The following is an 18,988-nucleotide window of genomic DNA, read 5'->3' as shown; positions in this document are numbered from 1 at the left end:
ATTCCCTGAAAATATTCTTTATTTCAATCATTAGTATTAACAGAACATTATGGTCATTCCTGTGAAATACATGCTAAGCATTTTAACTTTTAATGATTCAAGTTTTAAACACTTTGTGTCTAACAATTACAGCAGTAGCGAAAATAAGCTACTCCTATTTTTGGCTGAAATAATCAAATTGTCTTTCGTTATACAAATGAAAATGTTATCCTGATTCTTGCACAGTGTAGAAAGATGTGCCTTGCAGTTGCCATTTATCATAGGATCAGAAAATTCCTGGCTAAAGTCTATTTTTGGTATCATTTCAGAAGATTTGTGGTTATAATATTTCCTAAAAGCTTTAAGAAATATATCCAAACATTGTTGTCTCTTCCCTTTGTTTATTTCCATATTTTGCTATAAAATCGTCCACGTGTAAATATCAGTGCTCTACACACTAACTGTCCCAGGAATTTCAAGCCATCAGCCGTGTGATCGAAGCAGAGACAATAGAACCAAAATAGAAGCAATGATGTGATTTGAAGATAATAATAAACTGGCGACTCTCCTAATGCCTCCCTGCCCTGGAGATGGGGCCGTGAACGCCTGGCACGTTTACCCATCACAGGAGGCCCTTTTACCATCACAGCATCCCACCGCATTTGGCTGATAAACTAAGTTTATGTTAGAATTTTTATTAGTAAGTGATTTTACCTCTCACTGCAGTTACTATTATGCAATTTATGAACTGAAACATTTCGTTAGTTTGTCAACAGGCATGTTTACACACACACACACACACACACACACACACACGTTAACAGGACAGAGAACAAAGAAAGTGAATCAGGTTGGCAACTTCGAGTGATCCCAGAAGTGAAGTAAAAATCCCCGGCCTGCATCCTCGCATAAAGCCTACATTCAAGCCCTGGTCACCCTTCCTGGGTTGCCCACCCAGCCCCTGCTTCTTGGGGATCCCAACCCTCCCCCACCCCAGCACCCGTAGGCTTGTACAACTGACCTGCCCCCTCAACTCCAGATCCCACCTTGAGATGCTTGCTCAGTGCACCTCTCCTAAGCCGGGCTGATCAGAATCCCTTCCTTAAGAATGTGGGGTTATCGAATGTTCCTGGCTGCACTATTTATAATAGCCAGGTCATGGAAGCAACCTAAGTGTCCATCAACAGTTGAAGGGATAAAGAAGATGTGGTTCATGTATACAATGCTATATTACTCAGCCATAAAAGGAACGAAATTGGGACATTTGTAGAGACATGGATGGACCTAGAGACTGTCATACAGAGTGAAGTAAGAAGAAAAACAAATATTGTATATTAACACATAGATGTGGAATATAGAAAAATGGTACAAATCAACCGATTTGCAAGGCAGAAATAGAGACAGTTGTAGAGAACAAACATACGGACAGGGCTTCCTAGGTGGCGCAGTGGTTAAGAATCCGCCTGCCAATGCAGAGGTCACGGATTTGATCCCAGCTCCAGGAAGATCCCACATGCTGCAGAGCAACTAAGCCCGTGTGCCAAAAAATAAAAATAAATAAATAAATAAAATATTAATAAACTAAAATCTTTAAAAAAACAACAACATACGGACACCAAGCGGGGAAGGGGAGGGGTGAATTGGGAGATTGGGATTGCCATATAGACGTTACTAATGAGAAAAAAAATACCAAATTGTACACTCTAAGTACATGCAGTTTATTGTCTGTTAACTGTATCTCAATAAAAGCTCTAAAAAATGTAGTTTATTGTATGTCAATTGTATCTCAATAAAATTCTTTTTAAAAGAAAAAACAAAACAAAAACAAAGTTAGACATCCTATCCTAAAGGAAAAAAAATAAAATACGGTTACAAAAAAAAAGAATTTGGGGTTGAGACTGGTGGCTGCTGTCTGTCTGTCCTCCTGCCCTGTCCATGGACGGACGGACAGAGCACTGAGGGGAGAGAACAAAGAAGCAGACCCTTCCTCCAGTCCCCGGCTCTGCTGGGAACCCGAGACCCACACCCGTATCTTTATCTATGTTCCTCTTATTTTTTTTGCTTTATGACATTTGGCGTTGGTAATGTGCTCACCCACATAGTCCTAACTAAACGTCCCCTTAGCAAAGCTCCCCCACCCCACATGTCCCCACCACTTCTCCTCGGTAGTGAGCCTTGAGGTCAGAAAACCTCCTGTACAAGCTGCACACTTTATTTTTTAAAGCACTGGTGCATTCCCGGGGCCCGTGTTTAGCCTGTGAGTACAGGGCGGGATGCAGGTCTGAATGAAGAGCCTCTGGTGACTTCTAAAACATCTCCCAAATGACCTACTGTGGGGATGTCATTTTAATGATATTAAACAGCTTTAAATTGTACATTGGTTATTGGCTTCAACTGACTTAAATTCCTAGCGGTTACGACCTTGTGAACGGGGCTGAGTCATGAGCGATGTCTCAGGCACCAGCTCAGGGGACAGAGGATACACCTGTCCTCATCCGGATGCTGACGTGACCAGCAGGAAGGTCGAAGAGCTGCTCCTGGACGGTACTGAGGCCCCACGAGGCCCCTCAGTGGGCAGAACCCGAAACCAGCAGCTTCAGCGCCTCAGGACAGCTGGACCGCTCCCCCTCTTCTCCCTGGGATGGTGGCCGTTGCCAGGTACTGCGTGGGAAAGGCTGCCAGCCTTAGTCCAGGTGTGTTAGCCCTCCCCATGGCTTCCCTGCTGTCCAAAAATTTTATACCCATTGCTTCTACACAGAAAGTTTGTAGGAAGTGAAATCTCCAGGTGACAGTTGCACGGCTCTTACACAGGTGTAAAGGCCCATCCCTAGAACTGCAAAGCTTGCATTCTGCTCACCTAAGCACCGCCTGGAGAGTGGGCAGAGGAGGGAAGAGGGAGACCACAGCACTGGGCTGGGGTCAGGGAAGGGTCACCTACGGCCAGCTTTCATCTCCCTGTACACACCCAACACACATTTAAACAGTGCTTTGTAGAGTCAGGCACTGTTTCAAGCTCTTTCCACATTTCACTCCTTTAATCTTGTTAACAACCCAATGAAGTTATATATTGATGTTAATTCCTCATTTTACAGATGAGGAAACCTAGGCAGGGGAGGTGAAGTAGCTGGTTCAGGGTCCTACAGCCCATAAGATACTTATCCCGGAGAACGACTTTCCAGTGAATTTTGGCACATTGAATCCTATATCCTATTTAAATCCTCACTTAAAAAATTGTATTTATTTATTGGCTGCACTGGGTGTCTGTTGCTGCGCAAGGGCTTCCTCCAGTGGCAGCAAGCCGGGGCTACTCTTTGTTGCAGCGCGCTGGCTTCTCATTGCAGTGGCTTCCCTCGTTGCTGAGCACTGGGCTCTAGGCCTGTGGGCAGGCTTCAGTAGCTGTGGCTCGTGAGCTCTAGAGCGAAGGTTCAGTAGTTGTGGCGCCAGGCTTAGTTGCTCCACAGCATGTGGGATCTTCCGGGACCAGGGATGGAACCCGTGTCCCCTGCATTGGCAGGTGGATTCTTAACCACTGTGCCACCAGGGAAGCCCCTAAAACCCATATTTAAAGAGAAAGGAAGATAGAGACTCTTTCAAAGCAGTAAGGAATCATCTCCAAATGAACTTCTGTGCGTATATGCAAACTTGCTTCAGTTGCTCTTAATTTTTGAAGGCTGCAGATTTTCACAGGGTCTAACACTCACCTGGGCCAGGTGTTGAAGCGGGGGGGGGGCGGGGGGGGGGGGCGGGAATTATGTAGGTGTGCACGGTTGGGAGCCGAATCCCCAGACCTCACATTTTAAGGGTTTGAGAGAGAGGGCCGGTTCCTCTCTGGAGATTTCCCGGGTGGACTGCCTCAAGGTTGGAGGTTCTCAAGGTCCCTGTCCGGCCTTCAGAGGTCAGTGTGCAGGGATGGGCCTGGGACAGGAAATGCAACTCTGGAGGTGAGAGCAAACGCGCTAAACAGGCGCACATGCGGTCCAGGATGGGACCTGAGATTTCTGACAGTTTCAAGCACATGGTTTATAAAATGATTTTGTAAGACACCTCTTTAAGGGAAAGGTGACAAGTAAGTTCCTTGTTGCTTGAACTTTAATAACCGGGTGGAAAAGAAAACTCCCCTACACCATTGAAGGTAAGCCTGAGGTCACACCCGCAGGACCCCTGAGGCTGGGAAGCAAGGGTTCTCATTAGAGCCTTGAAAACATGCAAAACTGAGTCTGCGGGCATTGGCATTTCTCTGGGAGGACGGTCCTGAGCTGTCATCGGCTTCTCACAGAAGCCAAGCGACCCCCAAAGGTGCAGGATTCCTGCCCTACAGCACCTTGTGAGCGACCCTGAGCAGGAAACCTAGAAGGGTGGGGGCTTGCCAGCGTGACCCCTGACTTTGGAGGGCGCGGGGAAGGCTGGGCTCTGGGAGGTGCTCCTTTGCCCTCACCGCAGCCCCGGGGGCCACACTGCACAGGGCGGGAGTGCGAGACCCGCCTCCCCGAAGCCCGCCTTCTAGTCCATCCAGCCCCGGGCGCGCAGGCTCGCGCGTTCCCTCCCGCCTCCAACAGCAGCTGGGCACTCATTTTCCCGGCGGAGGGGGCGCTCCTGCCGCGCCGCGCGCTGCGGCCTACAAGAGGCCCTGACGTCGCGGAGGGCCGGCAGTCGGCGCGGAGCGGCCGGCACGCGCGGGCGGGTGCGCGGCGGCGGGGCTCAGGGCCGAGCCGGCCAAGGGCGAAGGGCGGCGGCCGGCGCGGAGCCGCGCTCGCGGGGAGGCCGAAGCGCCGACGGGCTGGGATGCGGGACGCCGGGGCCCGCACCTCTGCCGGGCGCGCGCGCGGCCCCGGGGGCGCCCAGTGACGGCGGCGGCGGCGGCGCCCCTGCCCGGCAGCGCCGAGCCCGCTGCGTGCGGGAGCCCGCTTCGCCAGGGAGCCCGCGGCCGGCGCCGGCCGGCATGAGGAGCGGCCGGGGCCGCGCCAGGCCTCGCTGACCCCGGCCCCGCGCGGCGCCGCCCCGTTTCCGCCCGGCCTCTCGGCATGCGCGCCCGCCCGGGCCCGGGGCCGCGGCTGCCCCAGCTCGGCGGCCGGCGGGCGCGCTCGGGGCCGGCGGGCCCGCGGTGCTGATCGCCGCCCGCCCGCGCCGACCCCGGGGCGCGGCCATGGAGGTGGTGGGCGACTTCGAGTACAGCAAGCGGGACCTCGTGGGACACGGGGCCTTCGCCGTGGTCTTCCGGGGGCGGCACCGCCAGGTGAGCCCCGCCGGCCGGGCCGGGCCGGGCGCGGCGCCTGAGGCGGGGCGGCGCTGAGGCGGGGCGGCGCTGAGGCGGCGGCCGCGCGCGGCCCCTCCCCGGCGGCCGGTCCTCGCGGAGCCAGCGGAAAACGGGCCGGCGGCTTCCCCGACTCGGTGTCGCGTCTCCCCGCGCGCGGCCCCGACGGCCGCACCGACCTCCGCCCCCGGGTCTGGGCGGGGGGCGGGGAGACCCAAGTCTCCCCGAAAGCGGGCTTCGCTCTTTTTTTTTTTAAAATAGCTTTCGCTGTTTCGCAGACACGCTCCCGGCAGGTTTTAGAATCTAAAGAGTTTGGGGAGGCACCTCGGGAGTGGAAATGATCCTAGCGGGCCGGGGCCGAGGGGCAGGTCCAGAGGCGGTGGCCTGGTTGCTTGGCCGGGAAAGTTATACGTGACCGCTGACTTTATCATGAGAAGGACTTCGAGCTTGAGGGGGAAAAAAAATAGCGAAAACGCGGTGAATCCTACCTAGCTGTCAAAATCCTGTTTTCAGTTAACGATATCACCTCCCAGATTATCCTCCGTAACTTTTAAATAGTTGTGAATAAACTGTGTCCTTTCTCCACTGAATGCCAGTTAATGCTACATGGTCTTCATATTTATTTCTTTTTAGTGGCTGTCTTGTAAGACATAAGCTTGCTACACCTTTAATTTATAAAATCATTTTCCTGTTAGAGATTCAGGTTCTTTTCCATTTTTCTTCTCAGTGCTGTTACATGAATTTGCAAAGAAAAAAAAATCTTTATGCTTATAGATTTTATAGGTTTTTTTTTTTTTTTCTGTTGAATTGTTTCTGTGGAATAATTTCCAGGAGTAACAGTGTTTTTCCTTTCCAGAAAACTGATTGGGAGGTAGCTATTAAAAGTATTAATAAAAAGAACTTGTCAAAATCACAAATACTGCTTGGGAAGGAAATTAAAATCTTAAAGGTATGTTTCTGTATGTGCTGTTTCATACTAGATTCAAACTTAAATGGATACATGATGACATCCTTTGCAATTTTGGTAGTTGGACCCAAGTTTGAGAATGTTCACCTGTTGCTCTCGTTTTTGCATGCTCAGTTTTTTGAAACATTGAGTACTGGGTAGCTATTTTCAAGAATAGATGTTTGTGGCTCTTGGCTAGTGCTTACTGGGATTAGATGAAAACTGACTTTAGCTTCTCATCATTTTTTTTCCCCTTAGTTATTGCGTTATTGTTGGAGAACAGGCAGTCCTCTCTTACACATTCTTTATCTCTTCTGTTGATCCCTTTCATGTTACAGTAAACTTTTTTTTTATTTTTTGAGGACTGGGGCAGTTGGAATCTTTTTTCCTTATAAACTGAACAAAGTTACTTTCCTTGGAAGTGGTTTATTTATTTATTTATTTATTTGGGACGTGGTCTTTTTAGATCACTCACAAGCAGTGTTATCCACGTGGGATGCTTTGAGGGAAAAAAAGTGGTCAAGTAAGTTTGGAAAATCCTGTTTACTAAATACTTCTTGAGAGTCATAAAGCATTTGACTCATTAAAGTTGAAAAATTTATGCAATGAAGAAACCAATTTAGTTGTGTTTAACCCAGTGTTTCCCAAAGTAATATAAACATGGAACCTTCATCTAACATTCATCAGAACTACTGTTCTGTGGACAGCTCTTTGCTAAGAATTATAGCTTGTTGAATTATACTTTGTTTTCTTTAGGCAAATCGTGCTTTTAAAAAGCACTTTGGAATTTTATGCCTTTCTTGTTGTCAGAAATTGTCTATTAAATCTAAAAGACTAGCAGAAAGTATGTGGTCATTCTAACTCTGACCTTTATTTTGTAAATGAGAGTAGTCACCTGTTAAGAGTGTGAAAAATTTGGACAGTAAAAAATATTTAGGCCCCAAGTAAAGTTCTATCAGGCTTGTTTCTTTTTATTCTTCAGTAGACCAGATTGTCCTAATCTAGTCACAGAAGTATGGTATACTAGAAGTAGTATAAATGGATGTGTGTGTGTGTATAGTTAATTTTATTTGTGTATTGAAATATTACAATTATTAGAATAAATACAAATATTTTGAATTCTCAATTTTCTTAACAGGAACTTCAACATGAAAACATTGTAGCGCTCTATGATGTTCAGGTACCTTATCTTGGATTTTTGAAGAAATATTTGTATGTTTGTTAATAAAGAACTTAAATTTTTTTTTCTGTTTCATACAAATTTAAGTGAACCTTAATAGAAATAGAAAATTACCTTATTCTTGTTGAAAAGATATATAGCTTGAGTTATATGTTCATTAATTAAGAATTTGTTTAAAATAGCATAGGGCAGAGGGATAAATAATGTGGTGCATGGGTAAACTTACTGACAAATGATAATATATACTACAGGGGTAGTGTTGTTTTAGGTCAAGTAGGGGAATATTCACGCTAGACCAGCATTTCTGTGATGAATGTAGAAAGGACTATTTTGGGCTATTAAAAAATCAGATAGAGCTTTTTTCTTATTGCAAAAGCAACCTTTGCTAATGGTGGCAATATTAGACAATACATGGAATAAAAACAAGGACACGGCGTGTTCATCACCTAGCTTTGCCTGTGACTGTCACTGTGGCAGGCAGTAGAGTTGCGTTACATGTGGAGGTTCTGAGGTTACCTTCTAAGGCAACGTTCCTGTATAGCCAAAATTACCCTTGGAAATCCTTTTAAAAACCCAACTTTGGGGAAAATTCTTTTTTTTTCCAGTGGAGTACAGAGCAAGTGGTTGGCTTGTATTTAGGGGCCGTATTGTGTTGTGAAAATGGTTGAATACTGGAATCACACTTGGCTAGGGGTGTTCACCTGGTGAGAGCCCCAGGGTCTGATGCTGGGGAGCGGCAGCTTCAGCTCCCCCCACCCTTCTCATTCCAGAGCAGACCAGGGTACCTGATATACGATGTTTTGTTCTTCTGTTTTGCTTAGTCTGGACAGTTGAATTCCAGGAAGAAAATGAACATGTTATGTGATTCTGCTATATGTATTTCCAGCTAAAACCATTCTGTATACGCTTGCATTACTCAAATTCATTCACCTCTTGAGGTTTGAGTGGCTGCTGTATGCCAGGCATTTCTGAGTGCTAGGAGCAAAGCCGTGAGTAAAACACAGTCCTTGCTCTCGGTGTGCTTGATTTTAGTGGACTGTTCTATATATCCTTTAAAAATATATATAGCCACTTCTCATGTAGTCAGGTCCTACTACAAAGTATTTATTTAACTAAACCCATCTTAAAAGATGTTTAGGTTTTTCCCATTATAAAAAAATGCTATGAGGATAATATATACCTTCTGAAGATGGCTGATTATTTCTTGTAAATTCAGTCTCTAGAATTGGAGTTATTAGGACAAACAGCACGCACACGTCTACAGTTTTTGATGGCAGTGTGTGACTATTCTCCAAAAATATTGCAGTTTAAACTCCACGCATGGAATGTGCGCATGCTGTGGGTATATTTTGTTACCTTTTAAATAGGTGTAATTCATTCTTTCATTTGAGAAATTCAGAGCAACCTAGAAAGAAGGGAAAAAAGTTTAAAGTAAAACTGATCTGATGTCACAGTCCCTATTGAGCTGTTTGTGTAGTTGTCTTAGTCTCTGTAGACAGAGGGCACCAAGTGGTACAAGTCAGCGCCTCGTACAAAAATTGTTAAATAATATTAACTCTTAATTTCCCATCTTTTGAGAGGTACAGAAAACCGTGTCAGTTTCAGTGTAGGTCTTGCTTTCAGGGTAGAGAGGGTAGTTGGATTTTTTCTATCAGAAAGAAAAATACTTAAAGTACTGGCTGTGGCTGCAGAATGAGATGTCATTAGGGAGAGCATGTACTCAGAAACCAGAATTCTGGAACAATTGGGAATGTCAAGGTGACAGCATAACAAAGTTTTCTGTTTTGTGCATTGTGTACTCCTGGAAATAACTTGTAAAAATAAACTTAAGAACTATTAGTCAAATGAACCTAGTCTTGAGCATTTGGCTCTCGAGTGAACAGAGTTCAGATTTGCTCCCTGGATTCTGACTGTTTGTCAAGGGTTATAGGGTGTTTGCAGAGGCTGGTGTAGTCGTTTTGCTCACTGGAAATGAGCACCGGTCTCACCCGCCATCTCTCCACCTCAAGTTTGTGTGCACTTTGATAAATTGAGAACTTTTGACATTGTAGTGATCAGGTTTCAGTTTAGATGACACTTAAAAAGAAACATTTTTCCTAATACAAAAGTAATATATGCCCACAGTAAAAATATTCCAGCATTGTCAAAATGAATAAATTAGGAAAGACATGGTACTTCCCATAGATAACCACTGTCTGTTACATTTATTTTAGAGTTTTCTAAATACATGTGTGAATCTAGTCATGTAATCTGACAGGAGGAGTCTGGGCTTGGGTCAGGGGCAGGGAGAGCCTGTGAGCTTCCCACACAGATGCAGCCCCTGTGAGGAGCCGACAGGAAAGAGGAGAGTATGAGGACCTGGAAGAAGGGATGTGGTGGGAGTGCAGGAGGGAGGGAGGAATAGTGCTGGGTGATGCAGGAGAGGATGGAGGGGCCACACGGGATGGAGCATTCTGGGCGTGAGGTAGGTATTGTCAGTTGGGAATCACTTAGTGTATGGATGTCAGTGATCTGGATAAGTGTCCGCCTCTTGGTAAGTTTTAGTGAGAACAAGAGTCATTTAATAGATGAGACCTCTGAGAAAAAAAGAAAGTTGGGTCTCTGTTTTCATCATTTTCCAAAATAATTTTTAGATGAATGAAAGGCTTAAATGTATAAAATAAGCAATAATGATCTCAGAATAATTTTTAGATGACTAAGAACTAGGAAGGTATTTTAAATCAAGATAAACTCGGGAGCCATAAAAGTAGTAGGGACATAATTTTTTAAAAAATTATTTTGTGGCAAATAATACTGTGAACAAATTAACAGCCATAAAAAGGAACTGACTTGATACGCGCTGTAACATATGAATCTCAAGCATTATGTTGAGAAAAAGAAGCCTTACACAGCTGCTGTGTGATTCTGGTCTTATGAGTTTCAAGAGGAGACAGAACTCAGCTTGGGTGATAGAAACCAGGGAAAGCGGGTCGGAGGTTGCTGCATGGTATTGGGGATGGACAGGAAGGGGGCATGTGGGAGCTTTCGGGGCTGATGGGAACGTTCTGTATTTTGATTGTAAGGGTAGTTACGTCATTGACTGTACGCTTAGATCTATACCACAGTAAAATGCAAGGAAATGCAGTTGATAAATGGTAGTTAGAGAAAATATTTTCAACCCAACAGATAACTGGCTAATATCTAAAGCATGTAAATCTTCTCACATATTCATAAGGAAAAGACATCCCAAAGAAAAAGTGAGCAAAGGATATAAATTGTTGGTTCTCATAAGAGAAATAAAAATGGCTAATAAATGGATGAAATGATATTCATGAACAAGTAGGGAAATGTAAATTAAGGTAACAGATGTCACTCCTCACCCTTCCGATTGGCAGAATTAAAAAGTGCAGTGATTCTTACTGGTGGGATTGGGGAGGAGGTGTAAAACATTCTCGTGTGTCAGTGGTACAGATGTGAATCGTTAGACTGTTTTGGAAATGCTGTCTGGCGATACTTTGCCTCCTAACCCTGAAGAATGGTCTCGACATTGCAGTCAGAGTACCCCTGGTAATGCCAGCCAGGGCGTGTCCTCCTCTGCATGGACCCCTGTCGTGGCTCCCCATGTCTTTGGGTGAAAGCCAAGCCTGTCATCTCTGGCTCTGGCTCCCCCTTCTCTGCACTTTGCTGCTTCTGTTCCGGGCTTCCTTGTGGTCCCTGAAGTGCTCTGTCCCTGGGCCCTTCCCCTCGTTCCTCCAGGTGCAGGTGCATCTCTACCTCTGTAGTCTGCACAGGTACACCCCACCCTTCTTTAGGTCTCTACTCAAGCGTTTTGTTTTCAGGGATGCTTTCTTCAGCCACCCTAAGTAAGACTGCAGTCCTTCCCCAGCACTGTCTCTCTTCCTTCCCTTTGTTTTTCCCAAAGCACCTTTCACGCTGGAACGTGCTCTGCATACTTATTCCTCTTGTTCCTTATCTTGCTCCTGACCCTCCCTTCTCAGAATTTAAGATTGGGGAGAACAGGGCCTTTAACTGTGTTGGCTAACTGCTCTATCCTCGGGGCCTGGGATAGTGTCTTTTACATCGTAGGGAGTTAAAAAAAATCTTTGGGGACTTCCTAGGTGGCACAGTGGTTAAGAATCTGTCTGCCAATGCAGGGGACACGGGTTTGAGCCCTGGTCCGGGAAGATTCCACATGCCACAGAGCAACTAAGCCCATGTGCTACAGCTATTGAGCCTATGCTCTAGAGCCCGTGAGCCACAACTATTGAGCCCGTGTGCCGCAACTGCTGAAGCCCATGCACCTAGAACCCGTGCTCCGCAGCAAGAGAAGCCACTACAATGAGGAGCCTGCGCACCACAGTGAAGAGTAGCAGCCGCTATCAGCAGCTAGAGAAAGCCCGTGTGCAGCAACGAAGACCCAGTGCAGCCAATAAATTAAATAAATAAGTAAATAAATAAATCTTTGAGGAGAAATATCTGTCACCATTAGAAATACGCACCCTTTTACTAAGCAACCCAGATTCCTGGGCATCTACCCAGAGCCACAAAAGCTTGAGAATTAGGATATGTGTCCAGGAACCAATATAGCTTTGCTTATAATGGCCCAAACTGGAAACAAGTGATGTTCCTTACTAAGGGAATAGCTTAATAAATGGTGATATAGTCACATAATGACATATAACACAGTATGAAAAAAAGTTGGGTACGTGCACTTGACTTGGCGGGATCTCTTTGGCGTTTTATTGAGTGAGGAAAGCAAGGTTCAGACGTTTATGATATCCTGTGTTTTCAAAGGAAAGTATGTGTGTGTGTATGTTTAACTTGACAGTTGCACAAGGAGGAGAAAGATATGGAAGGATACATACCAGATGTAAACATTGGCTGCTTGGAGAGGTGAAGATATTTAAGCAAAAAGGTGGAAATGGATATATTAAAATCAAAAAACCCCAGTACCTGCTCCCTTTGGGTGTGCGGGTCACTAACATGTCAGTGGGGTGGCTTCCAGACTGTGAGATTGAGGTGAGTTTTTGACTTTCTTCTGTCAAATTTTATGTATCTGAAGTTTTTGCAATAAACATACTTTTTAAAATTTTTAAATTTATTTTATTTTTTTGAGAGATTTATTATTTACTTATTTTTGGCTGCGTTGGGTCTTCGGTTGGGTCTTTATTGCTGCGTGTGCACTTTCTCTAGTTGTGGCAAGTGGGGGCTTCTCTTCATTGCGGTGCGTGGGCTTCAGTAGTTGCAGCACATGGGCTCAGTAGTCGTGGCATGTGGGCCCTAGAGCGCACAGGCTCTAATAGTTGCAGCGCATGGGCTCAGTAGTTGTGGTGCACGGGCTTAGTTGCTCCGTGGCACGTGAGATCTTCCTGGACTAGGACTCAAACCCGTGTCCCCTGCATTGGCAGGCGGATTCTTAACCACTGCACCACCAGGGAAGTCCCCATACATTTTTTTTATAATAAAAACAAAAGCAGTTTTCTTTTTGGGGGGAAAGGGGAGAAGCTACTTTGCTTGCTCTCTGTAATTCTTGGACAATCTTCTGATTATGAATTAGCATTCCAGGTATTTTTATGCCAGTTAAGGAATTTATACAGAGAGTTTTAGGCCTAACCATTATGGTTAGGAAAGGTGTGCTCTCCATTATAAATTAATAGGCATAGAAGCTTCTTAAAGTATGTAAAACAGTGGCTACTTGGGACTTCCCTGGTGGTGCAGGGGCCCGGGTTTCATCCCTAGTCAGGGAACTAGATCTCATGTGCATGCTGCAACTAAGAGTTTGTGTGCCACAACTAAGGAGCCTGCCTGCTGCAAGTAAGACCAAATATATAAATACTTAAAAAAAAAACAAAACAACACTGGCTACTCTGTGGAGAATGAGCAAGAGTGGACACGGGGCCACCATGTTGCAGATGTTCGGGTGGAAACGAGGAGGCCTGGAGGGGCTGGTGAGATGTTTAGGAGGCAGGGTTGATAGGACTTGAGGGCTGTAGGAAGTGAAGAGAGGGGAATTGAAGTTGGCAGCCCTTTGTCATATGTATTGAAGTGGTTTTCCCAGTCCTCCAGTCTCCTCCTAGGGTTCCATTAATTTGCTAGAGTGGCTCACAAAACCCAAAGAAAACTTAATAGGTTACCGGTTTACTGTAAAAGGATGTAGCACAGGAACAGCCAGATGGAAGAGGTGCTTAGGGTAGAGGGCACCCAGTGTGGGCACTCTCCAGATTTGATTGTGTTCACCATCCTGGAAGGTCTTGGAAGCCTGTGCTTTTGGGTTTCTGTGGAGGCTTCATTATAGGAGAGGAGTTTCTGGATGACAGGCTATGCATAGGCCCATCTTACACTGCCAGCCCGTATTGACAGTTGCTCACACCACATCCTTGCCTGCACTTGGCGGTTTCAGCCATTCAGACGAGGTGTCTTATAATATGACTGTGATTAGCATTTTCCTGATGACTCCTGATTTGAGCACCTTTGGTACGTTTATTAGTCATTTAAATATCTTTTTGAAATTTCTATAGAAGCCTGTTTTTCTGTTGGGTTGTTTTTTTTGTTATTAATTTGTTAGAGTTCTTTATATATTGTGGAGATGAGTCCTTTGGCAGATATGGGTGTTGTAAATGATTTATTCACTCTGTGACTTGCCTTTTTACTATCGTAATCATTGGTTTGGCGAACAGAATTTATTTATTTAGGCCATGCCACATGGCATGCAGGATCTGGTTCCCTGACCAGGGATCGAAACCATGCCCCCTGCATTGGGAGCACAGAGTCTTCACCCCTGGACTGAAATTATTAATTTTAATTTAGTCCAGTGGATTGTTTCTTCCTTTTGTATTTAGTGCCTTTGTGTCATATTTAAGAAAGCTTTGCCTACCCTAGGGTCGTGAGGCTGTCCTGTGTTTTTTCCCCAGAGTCTGTGTTGTTTTCTCTGTCACATTTAGCTCTGTAGTCTACCTGGAAGTGATTGTGTGTGGGGGGTGAGGTAGGGGTCACGATTCATTTACTTTTACAAAGGGGCAGCCAGTTGATCTGTCGCTGAACAGACATCCTTTCCTTCTGTGCTGTCATCTCTGCTTTGTGAGCTCAACTGTGGGGACCTATTTCTAAACTCTTACCTGTCCCCTTAGCCTTTATCTCACTGTATTTTTTCAGTATAGTTTTATGGTATCTAGTATCATACTTGATAGCTAGTAGTATAAATCCTCCAACTTTTATTTTTCTTTTCCTACATGATATTTAGTTATTCTTGGCCTTTTGCATTTTACATTTGAGAATCAACTTGTTAGTTTCCACACATGCACAAAACCTCCTTGGATTTTGATTGGGATTATACTGAAGCTTAAGGAGAATTTCTTTGTGGAAAGGTTTTAAATTATCATTCAATTTCTTTAACAGATATGTACCTTTTCAAATTTTCTACTTGTCAGTTTTAGTAAGTTGTTTTTCCTCAAATTGTTTTTCAATTTGTTCATTTCTTGCAAATTTCGGTCTGGTGGCATTGAGTTGTTCCTAATAATATGCTTTTCTCCCCCTTTCTTTTTAGAGAATAGGTTTTTTTTTAAATCAAGTTAATAAGAAGTTTGAGAAGGGAAATGATAAAATGAAATTCATTATGTTTAGTATTGTTGGTGGAAGTGCCGGGGGGTAGTTGAGGATGTGGATGTCTTAATACTGTTAGAAGGGAGGATAAATCTACGTTCAGCTTTGGAAAACCCTCGGTGTGGTCTGGCTCACAGGTGTGCTGGCCTCACTTCTCAGCCTTTCTGACCTACAAGTATCTCTTAGTTCTTCCCTGGGCTTCAGTACCATTTCAGTTTTGATTTGTCTGTCGATGACTTGATTGGTTTTGTTAAAAAATGAAGGCTCTTTCTCCTTCCTTTGCTGACTCTTTGCGGCTCTTGCAGCTGCTCCTGCTCCAGGTTACTCCAGCACTTCATGTAAAGGATGGGCATTTATGAAAGGGGGTGTGGGAGAGAATGATCGAATCTGTGGAGACTTCCGTTGCTTTAAATGTGCCTGAGAAGTCAAAGATGTTAAAGTATTTCTGTCTTATTTACTGTTTATTGAATGAGTGAGTGAATGCTTGAGGAAACTACATGGGTATGTGTACCCCCCAAATTGTGAAAACCAAGATAGGATTTTGGCTTCATCATGTTGAGGGAACAAGTTCTCTGTGTCTCTTTAGGCTCCCCTTAGGAGTTCCTCACTCTCTTTCCTCTGCAGTAGTTAGGGTATGGTGCTGTTTACATGATTAAACAACACTGGTTTGAGGTAAGATTTTTGTACTTTATACTTGAGAGGAAGAAAATTTTGTTGAAAGTTGTTTAATGATTTCTCATGTGATAAAATGTCTTCCCTTTGCCAACAATTTCCAGGTAATGTGATTGCCTTCAAATACATGTAAAAACCAGAAAAGCGAAGAACTCAGCATCCTGGACATGTATTCCAGAACTCAGACTGTGCATTTAGTGTTGCTAGGGAGGATTTATCAAGTCATTGCTCCAAATCGTAAGCTCTTCAAAGTGGAAGTGCTTCCCTGAGGACCAAAGAATCCTTCCTTTTTTTCACAAGTGGTAAATTTACCATAACCATAACCAAAAGATGAATCTTTCTTTAGTTCTCTCCGTGAACAGAACTGAACTTCTTGGTGACTACATTAGTGGCATTGAAGCTCAGATGCTTATGTCATTGTTTTAGGGATTTTAGATTTCACTGACTAATCGGTGTTGTGATTTCATTTTACTTGTGTAAAGTGAACACGTGTACTATTTGGCACATGGGCTTTTTTTTTTTTTTTTTTTGGCACACGGGCTTAGTTGCTCCGCGGCATGTGGGATCTTCCTGGAGCTGGGATCGAACCTGTGACCTCTGCATTGGCAGGCGGATTCTTAACCACTGCGCCACCTAGGAAGCCCCACACGTGTACTATTTGTATTAACTGTCGTTATATTTAAAATATGTGCTTAATTTTTTTCTCTAATCTAAACCATATTTAATATGTTTACTTTTTAGGAATTACCCAACTCTGTCTTTCTGGTGATGGAGGTAGGTAGTATACAGGTTTCTGTTTAATTTATTTCACATTTCTTTTGATTAATATGTACTTTAAAATTGACAGTGAGTTATTTGAAAATTTGAATTAAGTTGATTCAGTGATTTAGATTTTATTTTATAAGGAATATAAAATTTAAAAATGTTGATTCTGTACTTATAATTTGAGGCTAGATTTACATTATATACAAATTTTTTTTTAAACTGTTCTCTTGTTGAATATCCACACCCTGTATTTACTGGGTTGCTTTTTTTAAAAATTAATTTAATTTAATTTTATTTATTTTTAGCTGCATTGGGTCTTTGTTGCTGCGCACGGGCTTTCTCTAATTGCTGTGGGTGGGGGCTACTCTTCCTTGCGGTGCTCCGGCTTCTCGTTGTCGTGGCTCTTCTTATTGCGGAGCACGAGCTCTAGGTGCATGGGCTTCAGTAGTTGTGGTACATGGGCTCAGTAGTTGTGGCGCACGGGCTTAGTTGCTCCTCGGCATGTGGGATCTTCCTGGACCAGGGATCAAACCCGTGTCCCTTGCATTGGCAGGCGGATTCTTAACCACTGTGCCACCAGGGAAGTCCCTACAAATGTATTTTTTAGTTAAAAGTTAACTGATAATGATTGAATTAATCTGGACTCAGTGTCTTATTTTAATTACTTTTTCTTTTATGTTATCAGTATTGCAATGGTGGAGACCTGGCAGATTATTTGCAAGGTAATTTTTTGACTTTGTCAGTGTTCAGTATAGTACTGTAGTCTGTTTAATCTTCATTTACTTTTGAATTATGCTACCCTGTTTTCTGTGCTTGTATAGAAACATTCAGTACGTATTTGTGTATGTTTAATTGTGGTCACTTTGCTGACTGACTGCTGTTTGTTGTGGTTTTGCTCCTAAACTTTACTTGTGTAGAAGCACTTGTTTGTCTGTGCCCCTCTCTGACAGTTTTAGAGGTGGGGCCTCTCCCCAAGAGAGAAACCAACAGAATTTGTCTTCAGAAGACTTTAGTGGGCTGCTGTCAGTGAACTTTTAGTCCTTTTCCTTTACTTCAGGTAAAACCCCACAAAAACATAATGGAAGAATGTATCCAAGAATGTGTTTATTAATGTGAATGTTGGTTGTAAATTTTTTAAAAATGTTTTAAGGGGTTAAGGGTAACCTTGAAATTATTTTGTGGCACAGAGGTAAGGTTTTAGTACTAGATGTTGCTAGTATCTGAAGTGTATTCATGTAGGATAATAAGTGTTCAGTTCAAATTGCATCCCTCAAAAGTAGTTTTTACGACGATGTTAGATGAGGTCACCCCTTAAAGATGCACAGGAAATAGGCAAAAAGTCAGTAAAAGTTTCGTCACTCAGCCTAGAAATAGGTCATGGCAGTTGATGGTAAAAACACTAAGATATCAGATACACCCGTAAGGGGTATGGACAGTTTACAGAAGAGAAACAACTTATTTTAAATGTTCAAGTAAACGAGGAGTGCCTGTGGGACTCACATTATATTTCTGTTGGAGAGCGCTGGTCTGGAACATCTGGCGGTCAGAGGTCTGGAAGGTCTAATGCCATTAAATCACAAAACAGCTATTTAGTCCTTTTGTTTGCTTTGATAAATAAAGTGCCTTTCACATTTTCAAAAGATAGAAAACAAATTATATCTATTGTAAGTTTAGAATAAGATAAATTGTAAGGTAATTGATAGGTTGTCTTTTAACACTATGTCTAGCAGATACGTTCAGTGTGGCGGCCACAGCTGAGCCTGCCCTGCCAGGGTGCAAGGCTCAAGAGTTCATTCATATGAGTCTTCATGTTGGCTGTGCCTTTAAAATGTTAAGCTTTTAACAAGAGAATTGCAGTTTATGGGATTGTGTTGAGAGTAGGCATCCTGTGTTCCCAGAAATATGTGAATTTTTGCTATAGTTTGTGCCCAGAAACAGCCTAAACTAGATCATTAATTTTCCCCCACAGGAACAGTGTTAGAATTTGGACTCTGAATCAGATAAACTTTGTCTATTCAATAGTATGTCGGGGGCAAAGATACAAGTTCTAAGCAGCTGTAGTCATTTAAAGTAGCAAAATTTTTCTAAGCCCTAGAATGAAAATGTAAGTGAACGAAATGGAAGGAAAAAAACCTATACCATCCATTTTAATTGTTTCAGTGTTTTTTAAGTAAAACATTAGAAAAATAAAGCTCTAGTTGTTGATTTGACGCTCCCACTAAGGTGCATTTGTGTGTTGCCGTCTTCAAGGAAGTAGATCCTGAAGCATGTCCTCCAGCATGTCCACTGTTAACGTAACGTGTTCATTCATCTCCAGGGATGCGATGAGGGAGGATTTCACTTTTTACATGTTTTAGTGTATTCAGAGTTTTATTTTTCAATAGTGAGCATCAGGAAAAGAACTCCAAATAATTTGTAAAAGGCAATAGGTTAAGAACAGCCCTCACAGAAAAATGTATTTGATAATTTTTAAGCCATGGGGATTTAGTTTATTTGAAGATGTTAAGGACATAAAATGTCACTTAATGTGTCATTAAAATGATTTTAAAAGTAATATTTCACTTGTTCTGAGTGTTAATGTTATTTCTGTCTTTCTTAATCTTAATTGCATTTGGAA

General features: G+C 43.5%; 1 protein-coding gene across 4 annotated transcripts in view; it reads left to right on the top strand.

The window, feature by feature from the left end:
- Positions 1 to 5,004: 5,004 nt before the first annotated feature.
- Positions 5,005 to 18,988, top strand: part of ULK2 (unc-51 like autophagy activating kinase 2) — a 62,276-nt gene continuing 48,292 nt past the window's right edge. For 2 of the 4 annotated variants that reach the window (XM_057714851.1, XM_057714852.1), the window contains exons 1-3: positions 7,315 to 7,356; positions 16,348 to 16,380; positions 17,057 to 17,093. Coding sequence is in view for 2 of the 4 variants with exons in the window: in XM_057714848.1 (XP_057570831.1) it covers positions 5,123 to 5,212; positions 6,087 to 6,179; positions 7,315 to 7,356; positions 16,348 to 16,380; positions 17,057 to 17,093 (295 nt within the window). In the remaining 2 variants the exon portion in view is untranslated. Of the gene's footprint in view, positions 5,213 to 6,086; positions 6,180 to 7,314; positions 7,357 to 16,347; positions 16,381 to 17,056; positions 17,094 to 18,988 lie in introns of those variants that run through there. The other 2 variants (XM_057714848.1, XM_057714849.1) reach the window with 2 other exon arrangements.

The sequence above is a fragment of the Hippopotamus amphibius genome, chromosome 17 (assembly GCF_030028045.1).
Source record: "Hippopotamus amphibius kiboko isolate mHipAmp2 chromosome 17, mHipAmp2.hap2, whole genome shotgun sequence".
In the NCBI taxonomy this organism is placed as follows: Eukaryota; Metazoa; Chordata; class Mammalia; order Artiodactyla; family Hippopotamidae; genus Hippopotamus; species Hippopotamus amphibius.
The sequence above is the reverse complement of the archived record's forward strand: the minus strand, read 5'-3'. Positions and strand labels throughout refer to the sequence as shown.